This window comes from Pinus tabuliformis, chromosome 8 (assembly GCF_031772625.1).
Source record: "Pinus tabuliformis cultivar Carrire ecotype Pingquan chromosome 8, CPIR1, whole genome shotgun sequence".
Taxonomy (NCBI): Eukaryota; Viridiplantae; Streptophyta; class Pinopsida; order Pinales; family Pinaceae; genus Pinus; species Pinus tabuliformis.
Window position 1 is genome coordinate 1,362,705,027 of NC_142294.1, and position 14,909 is coordinate 1,362,719,935.

The 14,909-nt window shown below is 37.7% G+C and overlaps 1 protein-coding gene across 1 annotated transcript in view; it reads right to left on the reverse strand.

Annotated features, from left to right (window-relative positions):
• Positions 1-14,909, reverse strand: part of LOC149240554 (tryptophan synthase alpha chain-like) — a 241,107-nt gene that overhangs the window by 11,425 nt on the left and 214,773 nt on the right. The window contains exon 6 of the mRNA XM_089373754.1: positions 2,293-2,370. Within this exon, the coding sequence (XP_089229880.1) occupies positions 2,293-2,370 (78 nt within the window). The remainder of the gene's footprint in view (positions 1-2,292; positions 2,371-14,909) is intronic.

Here is a 14,909-nt window from a genome sequence, read left to right on the forward strand (position 1 = left end):
GGTCAGGGCCTCCTACTACTAGGGGCAAGCCTGGCAAACAGCCCATCATGTTTTCCCATAAAAGGGGGAGAGGGCAGTGATTTCAGATAGATAGCTGCTAGTTTTATTTGTTATGCTACATATAACTCATGATGATGAGATACTTTTATACATGTGATGTTATTTTGTATTGATTCTCCACATTTGAGTCCTTGAATGGACAATTATCAGGGATCAGCAGGATTTGGTATCGCCTTTGATGTATCATTTCTATTTGACATCATATATATTAGTGTTTTCTTCATATTTATGTGCCAATGTGTTTATAACTTTATTTCATGTTGTTATTGCTTTATATGTTTAAAAATCTGAAAAAAAATGAATATATTATGCATTTTTTATGCTTGCCGATATTTTCGCCGATATTTCCGATAAGATATTTTCTGGACCCTCGCCGATATTGCCGATAAGATATTTTCTGGACCCTCGCCGATATTTTTCCGATACCGATATTATCAACACTAGTACATACTACAAAGTGCTATCAGAACCAGTCGATTCCAGAAACTTATGCAATTTATAAATATGAATATTTTATGTATTTTTTGGTCAACCAATTTTCTGGTCTGATTTTGTTTCTGGTTTTTGTCTGGTTCCAGTTTCTGGAGACAACAGGTTCAGATAACACTGTACAGCCATCAGGACTCAGTTTCCGTAATTAATGTTAGATTGTATCATTTGGCATCCACTACATATATATCAATGTTTTTTTTCCATATTTGTCTGCCAATGCATTTATTTGATATGCATCCAGGTCAATCCAAACAATTACACACAAATATGCAAGTTTCACATGTATATGGCAAAAGTGCATATACCAAAATAGCACCAAGCGCAATGCATATCTGAATGAAAAAACATCAACAAAGGGAATCTAAATGGCCTCTATCATCCAAAATAGCATTAGTAGGGGGCTAGGGTTAGGTTTAGTGTATTAATATTTTTTATTTTATCCTCAGTAGATGCAACATTATTAATAAAGCTATAGAAAGCCACCAAACTTGCCATCAAAACATAAGGATAAACAACTCAAAAGTTGATAGCATTCACAGCTACAACAAATCAAATCCTGAAAAGATGATAAAACTTTGAGCCCACCCCTCAAACAGAAATCCCTCGATGGAAAAAATCGAATGTAAACAATGTGGAGGCCCTCACCCTCACTTCCAATGCCTAAAAGAAAGCATAAGAAATAAAGAACAAAGGAATGATAAAAGACTAAAACGGCCAGAAATCAAAAGAGGTATTTTTCAGGGGAAAAATCAACCACCATAAAAACATGCATCACCTAAACCATACACAACATCATGACCTCACCAAAAGGCCAACACTTATTAAGTGTCGGACTTGTTGAGTACAGTGAGAGACTCCTAAAATGACAACAATTGTTGTGGCCCTGTAAGAGCAATTAATAAGAAGAATGAGAAAAAATGGTTTCCTCACAATATTTGAAGGCAACCTTCATATATAAGAAAAGGAGCAAATATTTCTAAGAGAAAAAGAAGTCTTGATTAACAAATCCTTAAGAGATGATTGTAGCAATGATGATGGACAACCAATCCTAAGAAAGCAGCCATTGTACCACCTGATTATGGCCAACCTGCATGCAAATAGGGAAGGTCATTGACTTAGTAATATAGGATCATTCTCCTTGGAGCATATCTGACATCAGGTGATACTGAGGCTCAACAAGAGCTGCAAGCCTTCCATGCCCGGGTCAAGAGAAAATGAAAATCTCTGTTTCACACCTTATTCAGAACAATATGTCTCAGTTTTGCACCACAAAAGTAGTTTCTGCAAAGGAATGATGGCAAGATCGTAGAAGTATCAGTTCAAGAGGATACAACAAATGTAAAAGTTTAACAGGTTTGCAACGAGACAAGTAAGCAGAAAAGCTTAGTTTACACAACATGAATCTCCAAAAACGCTTGCTACATATCACTTTAAGATGCCTCTTGAATTGAAGAAATTTGGACTGAACTTCCATTTAGTCTTGGGGTCCCTTAATCTGGAATGCAGATATTACACACAGCAACCCATCCCTTGTTCAGGCTAAACTCAATGCAAAGGCTTTTCCAAGTCATGAGACAAAACATCTAAAAGACAATGCATCATTAAAACAGTTCTATATGCACCACATGCAAGTTCCTCGTGTGAATCACTACCTCCATGGGGGATTTATTTCGCTTGTGCATAACATCTCTGGAACCAACCTCAAAAAGACGTTAACTATGATATATGAAAAGAACTTACAAGATATATAAAGCCTTCTGAAGCTTCAACAATCAATTTCATCCGTTCTGTTGGAGTAGTTGGAGTTGTGAGGAGTACCTTTACACATTCAACAGTCAAGATAAGATAAATAAGATCACATTATTGATGTCACTGAATAACCAAAAAATGTAAATAAATGAGACATAGTACAATCCAGTAGTGACAAGCCATAAGAGTGCCAAAGCAACTCCTGAAGTCAAAAAGCACAGTATAACATAAAATACGCTACACCACTGAATGAGATAATTGGCCAAAAGCATAAGCCTACATACAACATATTAGAAAGCCATATTATTATCATTAGATGCAGAATGAAGGGAGGAGAGTAAGAGGAAGCCCCAACCAAGATTGCTTGGGAGCGGGGAGCAGGAGCGGGGAGCGAGAGCGGTGAGCAGGAGTGGAAGCAGGGAGCAGGAGCGAAAGGGGGAAGCAGGAGCAGAAGTGGGAGCGAGGAGCAACATTTTCAAAAGCTCCCGGTTTGGGAGCGAATCAGGAGTGAATTTTTATATAACATGTATTTTTATATATTTTGATGCATATATGTCAACAAAAGCATGTAGAATGATGAATTAGATATAAAAAAATATAAAAACATGGATTCAACCATATAACATCAATCATCTACAAGTTATAATCTTCATCAACCACGTCCACAAGTTAGTAACATACAATATATTGAATGTCATGATTCATCACTCTTAAAGTTTCAAGCTTTCAAAATTCAATATATAACATTTATCATCATTCATCACTAAAGTTGTAACTTGTACTTGTAACCATTACCATTACCAAGTAATCAAATGATAACAAAGAATATCTAACATGAAACGAAATGTTTCAACTTTCACGAAGCATCATATTCATAATTCGTTACCAATGAGTTATAAATGCCAACTTCAAACTTAAATTGTCATATATTTTTTACAAAAAATACCATAATAAATATGGAAGAGTCAATAGTTATAAGAAGTACTAGAAACTAGAAAAGACAAGTAAATCTGTTATCTATTGCTTGACCCTCTTGCCACGAGAAATTTCTAATTTCTTGTCTCGTGCTTTATTGGGAGTCTCCTCCTACATAGTCAAATGGCCTTGGTGCTCTTGATTAAATACAAGTTCCATACCCTAGTAACCTAGGTGCTCTTGATTATTGGGAGTCTCTCCATCGTAGAGGGTTTGGTGCTCTTGATTAAATACAAGTTCCATACCCTAGTACATGACAAAATCCTATGTTGCCAGGAAACGTGGGTGCGAGGACGGGGACGGCATTTTTGGAAACAGGGTACGTGGGTTCGTCGGGTAATATAATAATATTAAATTTTAATAATTATATTTTATAAATTTATAATTTATAATTAATAATATATATGAAATTTGAATTTGTATATTTTTTCAACTTTAAAGAAGAAAACTTTAATGATAATCATTTAAACATGCACATCATTGAACATTCAACATTGACATTGAAATTTCAAAATTTATCACCAAAACACTGCTCTTTCTTTTCCATGTAACCATGACACTGTGACAGCTATGTGAGAGAGCTCAAGGCTACTACTAAAACTGAAAATTCAAAATACATACTAGGATAAATGCTAGACTCAGCTATTTTGGTGAAACTTGGGACAGATTTTGTCACACACAGGCTTTAAAATAACTATGCAGCTTAGGTTCATTTGCAAGGATGCCTATCAATGAATCAGGCTGTGGTCGTACAGACCCTTCCTCCTACACAGCCAAGGAGTGTTAGCATTTTTGCCTCCTGCTCTAATTTCAAGACAGCTTCTCTCCTTATTGAAATTGCTCATTCTGGCTGGAGCTTGAGCTTGTAACTTTGATTTGAATGTTTAGTCTCTCCCATATAAAAACACAATTTTTTCATAGGAGATTCTTCTCAACCTGATAGTGGTCTAGAATTTTCTTGATGTCTAATCATCCACCTGCCCCATGCATGGTGTGCTCTGTGGTAAAGCAATCCAAAAAACAGTGGTAGCCTTACCCTTCCACAAAACACGCTTATTAGTCTTTGTTTCCCAATAAAATGCACAGCAGCCATCTGATGGCTTGAGGGATAGTTTGTCTTTGAGTGTGAAGCTCTGCCTGAATATTAATTATCTAGACATAAAACATCTTCGCAGTTTTTAGAGATTACTTGGTGTACAAGTCTGTAGAGACCATATATGATTTAGGCATATTTTCCTAGTTTTAATCTTAACATGATGTTATTAGAATGTTGTGAGAAATTGGCAGATTTTGATACTTAATTTAGCCATTGTCCAAAATAGCCCTTCGCCATTTAATAGCATCAACTGATTACAGCTTATGGCTGGTCTCAATCCTACTTTCTATTTGACCGAAAATGTCTGAACCTGTATGTGTGCATTTACAGTTTATAATTTGATGGTTATTTGGCTCGGGAATGAATGTTTAATTCCAAATTGATTTACAAGAATTCTTAAAAAAACAAGACTTGTAAAAAACTTAAAAAACCGGGTGCAGGTACCCATGCAACACAGGTTTTGATGATAAGGACCGTGGAAGAATGTTTCATTCCAAATTGATTTACAAGAATTGATTTAGGGTTTTTTAGGTTTTGTTATAAGTCTTACCTTTGTTATAAGTTATTTTTTAAATTTCAATAAAAAAAATTATTTGAAAATTAAATTTTTAATATAGGTTTTTTTATGAAGAACCCAACCCGAAGAACCCAAGCACCCGAAGAACCCAAGAACCCAAGAACCCGTTAAAGGAAAAGAACCCATTTTTTTTTTGAAGAACCCGGTTCTTCATGGAAGAACTCGATTCTTCTGGGTTCGTCTGGGAAGAACCCGTACCCGAATCCGGTACTTGGGTGCGGGAACCCGGGACGGGTCCGAGAACCCCACCCCCGGGTGCGAGTACCCATGCAACACAGACAAAATCCAATGGAAACATTGCAATCCCCCCAATCCTAAAATCCTGAAAAAATGACAAGTCTGTTGGATTTTGAGTGAAATCTAAAATTCTACTTTCTCCATATGAAATCCAATGAGGTCGAAACCACTCTCAAACATCTTGAATTATTTCATGGTAATGTTAAAAATTTAAGTGAAAGGATGAAAATGAATGATAAAAGAGAATGTCACTATTACTTAAATGAAAATGAAAGATAAAGGAGAATGTCACTTTTACTCTAAGAATTTAACATTACCATAAACTGCATATCAACACTAGGGCCATAGTCTTGGACATTAGGTTGCCCCACTCAAGAAAAATTGTTTCCAATCTTCAATAGCTCCCTCTATCACTCCCGGATTGGTAGGGAGCGAAAAAAAATAGGGAGCACACTCCTGAAATTTGCTCCCACAGCGAGCGAATTTTGGGAGCGCACTCTTGAGGTCACTCCCGATGCTGACTAGAGCGCGCTCCGAGAGCAGATTTGAGGGGGGGCCATTCCCCCGCAACCCTAGCCCCAACAACCACATCATCATAATCATAAATCATTAGAAATTTCAAGAGAATTCTAGGACAAACATTTTCTAGATTGCAATTTGAAAAAGACAAGAAAGAAACACTTTGTATGTATGTGTGTGTGTTATATATGCGTGTGTGCACTTGTAAGTGTGTGTGTTTGTGTGTGTGCATGTATATATATATATATATATATATAGAGAGAGAGAGAGAGAGAGAGAGAGATCACGTACCAGTGACATGGAAGAGGTAGGGGGAAGCCTAGACCTAGACATAGCAACAAGCCACTCTAAAACAATCTCAAAAGGAAGTATTTTCTGCCACTGGCAAAGAAGCAAGTTGAGGTGGAAATTCATATGGGTTAACAACAGTGAATCAAAGAGGCTTGTTACCCACCAAAAGTGGGTAACCCATTGGAGAAAAAAATTCTCGTCATTTGACAGTTAGCCAGTCAACAGCCCTATGATGGTCTCCAAATAGCATTTTGCCAGAATTCTCAACCTATTGCTCCAGCCAGTGCTCTTGCCCATCTAGCATTCTTCTTGAAGTAAAGGTGGGTCATCTATCAGCATGTACTATAACCATTTTAGCAATCATGTGCTTTCATTTACTATTCTTCTTGAAGTAAAGGTGGGTCATCTATCAGCATGTACTATAACCATTTTAGCAATCATGTGCTTTCATTTACTATTCTTCTTGAAGTAAAGGTGGGTCATCTATCAACATGTACTATAACCATTTTAGCAATCATGTGCTTTCATTTACTATTATGCACATATTAATCTAAATCACAGGGCAAATTGGATGATTGATCACTCCTGATTGTATCCTTGTTCCCACACTTCACCTTGGAGGTTAGCCTTTGACTCTAGTCCAATGGACCTCCTCTGAGGCATTATGGGTTAGGAAGCGCACTATTAGGGAGGCACTAATTGACATAGCATGTCCAAGGTAACTCATACATACCACTTTCCATCTTTCCAAATGATTCATCTTCATTCTTTGGGTTGATTGTCATTGACCATTGGGATTGCCACCCTATATCCACATCCTTGAGTCAGGGCCCGAAAACTTGGCCTCAGAAATTGATGCAGCTAAAGGAATGATAAAAGAATATAGCCAAAATAGAAAAAAAAAAAAATTAAAGTGCAAAAGATGGTTGGGACTAGTTTAGCACATGAGCAAAAGCCTAGCATGAGCTCTACGCCCCTCATTGGCCATCACCCAATCCCTCAAGCATTTAATGTTTCATCTAAAATAAAGAAACTCTTGAATGTCCCATCCTCGATGAGCGAGTAACTAGTACATCCTTAAGGGGTATTGGAAGAGCACAAAGCAAGCTTGATCCCCTAAGCTACACACCAATTAAAGACAAATCATTAAAGCAAAAGACACGCTAGAGGGGTTGAAAAAGCAGGCCAAGCAAAGGGGTAACTCATGCCTCCATGATTGCTCCCACTTTACATCATTACCCTTGGGATGTTGGACCTCTATTGACTGGTCTCATGGTTGTGCCATCTTCCTCGGAGCCTTTCCCACTCCCTGACCACCTTATCACATACACCTATGGATTGATGGGTCTACCCAAGATATGTCACTCCCCTTGGAAACCAGAAACACCTAATATGATTGTTAACCTAATCATCCCTAACATAAGTGAGGCAACTTGTTTATAGATCTTCGGCTAGTTAGAGTCTAGACATTTGAAGGTAAGTCTTGTGTGAAGTATTTTTGTGCCCTAGCATTAGAAATGGTCCATTATGATGCTTTGACAGTTTTATGTCCCTAATGATTTTGATCTCACTTGATCTTGAGAGTTTTGTTCAAGTGATATCACACATGCAGCAGAGATCCCTTGAGAGATAGCTTGACTCCTTTCCAACACATTCCAAAGGGTGTTTTGCCCCATTCTAAGAGTACATATGACCTTGTGGCCCCAACATTGCCCCACCAAAGATGAGCATTAGGCCTTGAGCAACTTCTACATGATTCTACACCCAATGATGTACCTCTAGATGCCAAAATGTTGTACTTGAGAACTTGGACATTTGACTTGATGATGTACCCAAGTGGACCCAGGATGCCCCTAGGCTAGCCTTCACCCTGTTTGATGGATGATGCCTTGCTCCAAAGCCCAGATGAGGACATATGTCATTGAAATGACTTGGGAGAGCTAGGACATTCCTCCTTGATGTCAGCGCTTGCCCTAAGCAGCGCTATGTCATACATACATGCCTTGAAAGGGTGATGAAGGTCGCTTTATGGATGATGTCATGGTGGAGAAGTTATCTTCTAGAGATATATCCATGCATTTCGAGGTTTTCTTGGAGTGAGGAGCACTCTTGGACCATTTCATCTTATTGACCATTCTTAGAAGATGGTGTCATGGTGGAGAGCATGTATTCCCACACATGTGGGTTATTTTTGGCACCTTATTATGTTTAAGAGCTATTTCAAGGTCAACTTGTGACCTTTGATTTAGTTGAATGCTCAAGAAAACTTTCTTAGGGCTTTACTTGTAAAATTATAAAAAAGTGACTTAGTTACTAATATAAATAGAGGGGAGTCACTTTTCATTTTCATCATGAAGTTCGCACTAACTATTGTCTTCTTTCTTCTTAGATGCAATGTAATCTTTATGGAGTGAATTGTCTTGGAAGGGAGATGTTTGCATGAGGAGACTTATTTGAGATTGATTAAAGGGATTCTTGTGGAATGGTGTAAGTTTCATGTTGATTTTCCTTCCATTTTGCATGCTCTATTATGTGAATTAGGGGCCATATTAAAAATTGCAATATCCTTGTAATATTCCTGATTTTGTGAGCATGGGAATTTCGCCTAATTTTGTTGATATTAAGTAAAGGGGGCAAATATTATTTTGGAGAAAGGTGGAAAGTATTATTTTATTGGAGATTGGCAGCAAATTATTATTTTATTAAAATAGAGGCAAAAGTCACTTAGTGGAAAATGGCCCCCACCAATAAAATAATAATTAAAAAAGGTGTCTAGAAGCATGGGGAGAAATTATAAAAGGAGAATGGACTCATTTGCTAATCATCTTTTGACTATTACATTTCACCTTTCATCTTCTCTTGGGGTTGTTTAGCACAAGAAGAAAAGTGTTGTTTAGCACTAGGAGTTCCAAGTGGAATTCTACCTCTACCTTCGGTGAACTTCGAATGTCACCCTGGGGGAGTAAGAAGGAGTCCATCTCAGAGCTTCTCTAGGAGCTACATTGCATACTATTTCCAACTGGAGCATGCTTCTCTTAGGGCGCAAAAGGAAATTCGAAGGGACTGAGAGAAGCTAGCAGACAGAAATTTGGGAAGCATTCGAGCTGGGATCTGTTTGGTGATTGAGGGGAGAAATTTGCAGGAGTTAGGGAAGATTTCTTGGAGGGAGATTTGGACAAAATTCAATAGTATCTAAATTGTAGGGCGTTTTCTGGCCAAATTGAGCAATTTACATTTGTTGGGGTTCATCAGGGGTCAGTGGATTTAGCCCAAACCCTTTCTGGGTTTTTGTGGGTTTGGTGAGAGGAGGTTAGGATTAATTTTACAAAATTTTCTGAGCAATTTTGAGGGAAGAATTCCTAGTTCCATTCAGCAATTAGCAACATAAATTGTTGGAGGAGGTCGCATTTTACCCCGTGACTATTTCCACCACTTGGGTCTGTGATATATTTCTGGGTTTTGTTGAGCCTGGTGTGGAGAGCCTACATTTAATTTTGCAGAATTTTTGGAGTAGATTTGAGGGCCAAAATCTCAGGTCACCAATAGAGGACGTGGTCTACCTCCTATAGCTCTTAGTTCTTCAGCTTCTAGAGCACAGCAAAATCCACTGCCAATGCCAGCCCCAACGCCTTCTTCATCTAGAGGGAAAGTTGTTACATTTTCTCGCAAGCGGGGCAGAGGAAATCAGTGGTATTAGTTATTTGGTTCATTTAAATGTATATGACATTATGACTCATGATATGAGATACATTATTATATTTTTTGCTGATATTTTGAGGTTGAGTCGGGACTCAGGGCTTAGTATTCAAGACATGATTCGTTGTTATGTGTGATGTAGCACTAGACATGATATTACACAGCTTCTATATATTTTCTCTTTTCATATTTATATGTCAATGCATATATTTTATGTTGTGGATGCTTTAGATACTAAAAATTTTGAAAAAAAAAAATCATTTTTTTTCTATTTGCCGATTTTTCCTGATTTTTACCGTTTTCTTCCCAATTTTTCAATTTTTTTCCGATTTTAGACCCTTGTCGATTTAACCATGATCATGATGTTCGCAACATTGACATAGACCTCAAGGTGATCAAATCTTGTTTGGATTTTGTGCTTATCTAACAATTTATTGTGCAGGGTTTGGGTTGGTACATCAAAATACAAAATATTTCCATCAATTATTTTCAAAATCTCTTGGGCTAAAAAGATTTATTTGCTACCTAGAGCTTAATTTTAATTGTGAATAGTGTAAATAATTTGTAAATTATTTCTAGTTCTTGTATATTATTTTTTCCTTTTGTAAATAATATTTTGGGGTTTTATTTTAGAATTTTCTAGATCTTGTGGCTTGGTTGTATTTATCAGTGTTGCGAACATCGCGATCAAATCGCAATTTTTTCAAAAAATCGCAATTATTTTTTCAAAAAATCGCGACTTTTTTGTGATGTCGATAAAATCGGCGACTTTTTCGGCTTGAAAAAATCGCGAGTTGATGGGAAAAAATCGTCAAGCCACGCGATAAAGTTATTTTAAAGCTAAATTTTGGTTTTTCTCTCATTTTGCAAACAAACAGCAAAGGTGAGAGCTAAGGAGGAGGAGAACTCATCTACAAGGGAAAGAGAGGAGAAAAGTGAAAGAATTTATTAGCATCCCAAGCAAAAAAAAAAATCAAGTTTGAACCAAGTTTCTTCAGTAGTGCGTGGTTTTCAAGTATGGGCATCAAATTTGGCCCTAATTTTTTTGTTTTTTTTCTTGTTTTTCCTTGGTTTTCTATCACCCATATATTTTTCATGATTTTTGTTTGGATTTGAATGTGTTTTTTTGTCATTTTTGTTGCATTTAGTGGAGAGGGTTTTTTTTGGTAAAAATTGCAAAATTTTGATTGTTAGTTTTCTTTGTTTAATCTCTTCTTGTCCCCTAGTTTTTTTCTATGAATTTGCTTGGGTTTGAATGTGTCTTTTTTGCCATTATTATTGCATTGAGTTGAAGGTTTTTTTCCATCAAAAATTCCAAATGTTGTATGTAAATTTTAATTTCATTTGTTTAACTTGCAATTCTTCTTTTGCCCTAGGTTCAAACTTCAATATTACATCAAAACTCAAGATTCAAAAAAGTTACAAAAATACCAAGGAAATTGGACCCTATGTAGAAATTTGGTGAACCTGATGGAGGGTTTGACAGATCAATTTTGACTTGCAAGTTATGTGGGCATCATATGACGGGGGGGTATATAGATTGAAGTTCTACCTTGCACAAATTCCTAGACATGAGGTAGGGCCTTGCACAAACACAAATCCAGAAATCATTTGTAGAGCCATCAAATCATTAGAAGAAATAGAGACAACCAAAGTGACCAAGGCAGCTCTAAAGAGTCAAATGGAAAGGGGTGGAGTGGCAAGATTGGGAGGTGATCGTGAGAATGGTACTGGTTCTTCTTCAGCATCAGTGTCTACACTCAACCCCATAGTTGCCTCATCATTTTTTGTTCCTAGAACCACACCTAGAGCACAACCATCTATCACGTCAGCTCTTAAAAAAAGGTAGAAAGAAGAAGATGACAAGTTGTTCGGCAGGTGTCTTCCTTGGAACGATATTCATTTCAACATTGCCAAGAACAATCCATTTTTCTAGCCTGTGATTGACGTTATTGCTAGTGTTGGCCCGACCCGAGGTACAAATCCCCTTCATATGAAGACTTTACAGGGCGCATTCTTCAAATTGAAAAGGATGAATGCACTAAGAGACTCGCGAATTTTAGGGGCTCATGGGCACACATAGTATGCACTGTGACGTCAAATGGTTCGACCGATCAAAATGGTAGAACCCTTATTAACTTCTTGGTTAATTGTCCAAAGGGGACAATGTTTACGAAATCTATTGATACATCTGCACAAATCAAAGATGCATGGTTATTATGTGATTTGTTGGAAGTGTTTATTCAAGAGGTGGGTCCACAACATGTTGTCCAAGTCATAACGGACAATGCTACAAATTATGTTGTTGCTGGCAGGATGCTTATGGAGAGGTATCCTAACTTATTTTGGACACCTTATGTTGCACACTGCATTGATTTGATGTTGGAGTACATAGGAAAAATTCCTTTTGTCATGGATATTGTTAAATTATCAAAAAGCATTACAAAATTTATATATAATCATGCATTTGTGCTTAATTTGATGAGAACATTCACCAACAACAAGGAGTTGGTGTGCCCTACCATTACACGGTTTGCCACTAGCTTCATATCTCTTCAATCCCTCTTAAATTCTATGTGGGATGCGAAGAGAATGTTTCTTTTGGAGTGGCGTACTTTTCCATATAGCCGCAAACCAGAGGGAGAGGCCATATGCAGGCTAGTTTCATACCAGGAAAGCTTTTGGGCCGGAGTGCAGGAGGTGTGAAGCATTACTGAACCTTTGGTAAGGTTTTTCAATTAGTTGATGGAAACAAGCCTGCAATGGGCTACTTGTATGAAGCCATGGATAGGGCCAAAGAATCCATTCGTAGCTACTATGAAAATAAAGGAGATGAGGGGTTTCAAAGATAACAACTCATGCGAAGTGATTGATGAGCGATGGAAAAATACACTCCATCGTCTCATTCATGTTGCAGGGATCTACCTGAACCCCGCATTTTTTTACTCTTGTAGCTTCTTATTCGATGATGAGATCACGGATGGATTCTTGACTTGTGTTCAAAAGATGGTGTCATCACTAGCAGAACGTGCAAAATCTCCAAAAAAATGGATATATACAAGATGGAAGGTGGCACATTTAGCTTTGACATGGCTATTGTGGATAGGAAGACTAAAATGCCAGGTAAGCTTTAGTTTGTTTCAAATTTCAGTGTCTCTTCATATTTTGCTTCAACTTTCATGGAGTCAACCCTTGATTGGTTAGAGGAGGAGAGAGTGGATGGGTTAGCAGTTGCAGAGGAGGAGGAGGAGGTGACACCACCTACCATGGTCAATAGTAGAGGACGTGGTCTACCTCCTATATTTCCTAGTTCTTCAACTTCTAGAGCACAACAGAGTCCACTGTCGGTGTCAGTGCCAGCGCTAGCGCCTTCTTCATCTAGAGGGAAAGTTGTTACATTTTCTCGTAAGAGGGGCAGAGGAAATCAGTAGTATTAGTTATTTGGTTCATTTCATTGTATATGACATTATGACTCATGATATGAGATACATTATTATATTTTTTGTTGATATTTTAAGGTTGAGTCGGGACTCTAGACTTAGTATTCAAGACATGATTTGTTGTTATGTGTGATGTAGCACTAGACATGATATTACACATCTTATATATTAGTTCTATTTTCATATTTATGTGTCAATGCATATATTTTATCTTGTGGATGCTTTAGATATTAAAATTTTTGAAAAAAAACAAAAAAAAAATTGTATTTGCCATTTTTTTCCCGAATTTTAGCGAATTTTTTCCTATTTTGGACCCTTGTCGATTTAATCTTGATCGCGATGTTCGCAACATTGTTATTTATTTGACATGCAGGTGGCATTAGCTAAAGGATTCATAGACAAATCTTAAGCAAGAGGTTTGAGACCCTCACCTAGCCTAGGCGGCTAGAGTTTGGGCATATTTTCTCCTTTGAAGTTTGGAGGAGTCATCTAGCAAAGGTAAGAAGAATGTTCAGTTGGCAGAGGTTGATCTAGGCCCTTTAGGGCGTGATCTACAAGACCCAAGTGCCATTTTTCCAACGCTGAGCCTCTAAGAGGAAGTTGCAAGCCTTAGAGGGCTTGTTCGCTGCTGCAACTGGGGTTTTTCACAAGCATTTTATCACTGGAAGAGTTGTAAGCCAATTTGGTGGAGGAAATCAAAATTTTTCTGGCTCATACTCATCCAGCCACTCATCAAGGGTAGTAACAAGGGTTTGAAGTTCTTTGAGGCCTAGCCGCAAGGATTTGAGGACTTATAGACCTAGCCGCAGCTTCTAAGTGGCCTTTGTTGGCTAGTTGCAACTCTATTTTGGCCTCTAAGGCCCAACCGTAAGCATAGAAAGGCTTAAAATTTAATGCATGTGATTTGAGGCTAGCAACTTGTTTTGCGGGCCTAACACCATTTCTTATAAGGGTTTGAGGTTGGTTTTCACTGAAAATTTTGTCACTCATCCACAAGGGTTCAATTTTTCTTGGCTAACTAGTGGTTTTGCAAGGCTAATATCTATTTTGAAGAGGTTTTGGGAGCTCATACCTACTTTTGGTCCTCTTTGTAGGCCTAGAGGGCCTTCTCTCACTTAGACGCAAGGGTTTCTAAGGCTTCTAGTCGTAGCCGCAGCCCTAAAGGGCCTCCAAACACTAGGCATTTGCTTGATTTATCATTTAAAGTATTTTTAGGGATAATTCTTTGTGTTTGTAGGTGTCCTGCACTTGTCGACAGCTTCATATCACATTTTTGAAGTCATTTGTCGTAGACGCTAGCCTAAAAGGCTCATCTTTTCCTAGTTGTGGGATTTAGGCACCTTATTCCTTGTTTTCAAGCTAATCATTTGTGCTTGTAGGTATTCAAAGGCTCAATCATTTGCCAAGTCACTTCATTTGGTACCTCAAGCTTGCCTCGACTTGGCAAACTTGGTAGTGAAGCAAGGCCTTTAGGCCTTGAGGGTTTGATCCTCTCTCCCTTCCTCTCTTTTGTTGACTATCATAAGTAACTAGATCTGAAGACTAATCTAACAGTGGCATAATCAATTGATAATAGCCTCAAGGAAGCCTAAAACCACCCTTATACAAGCTTAAGAACATAAAAGGTTAACATCAATTATCTAAAGGCTTAATCATTGTTATGTTTGCTAGCTTCTCTTGTCAATTTTGGGACTGTCTTCATACTAATAGCTTGCTGATATGATTTGCAAGAATTTGGTGCATTTCTCAAGTGATCTCATCATTGGTTAACTAGTTG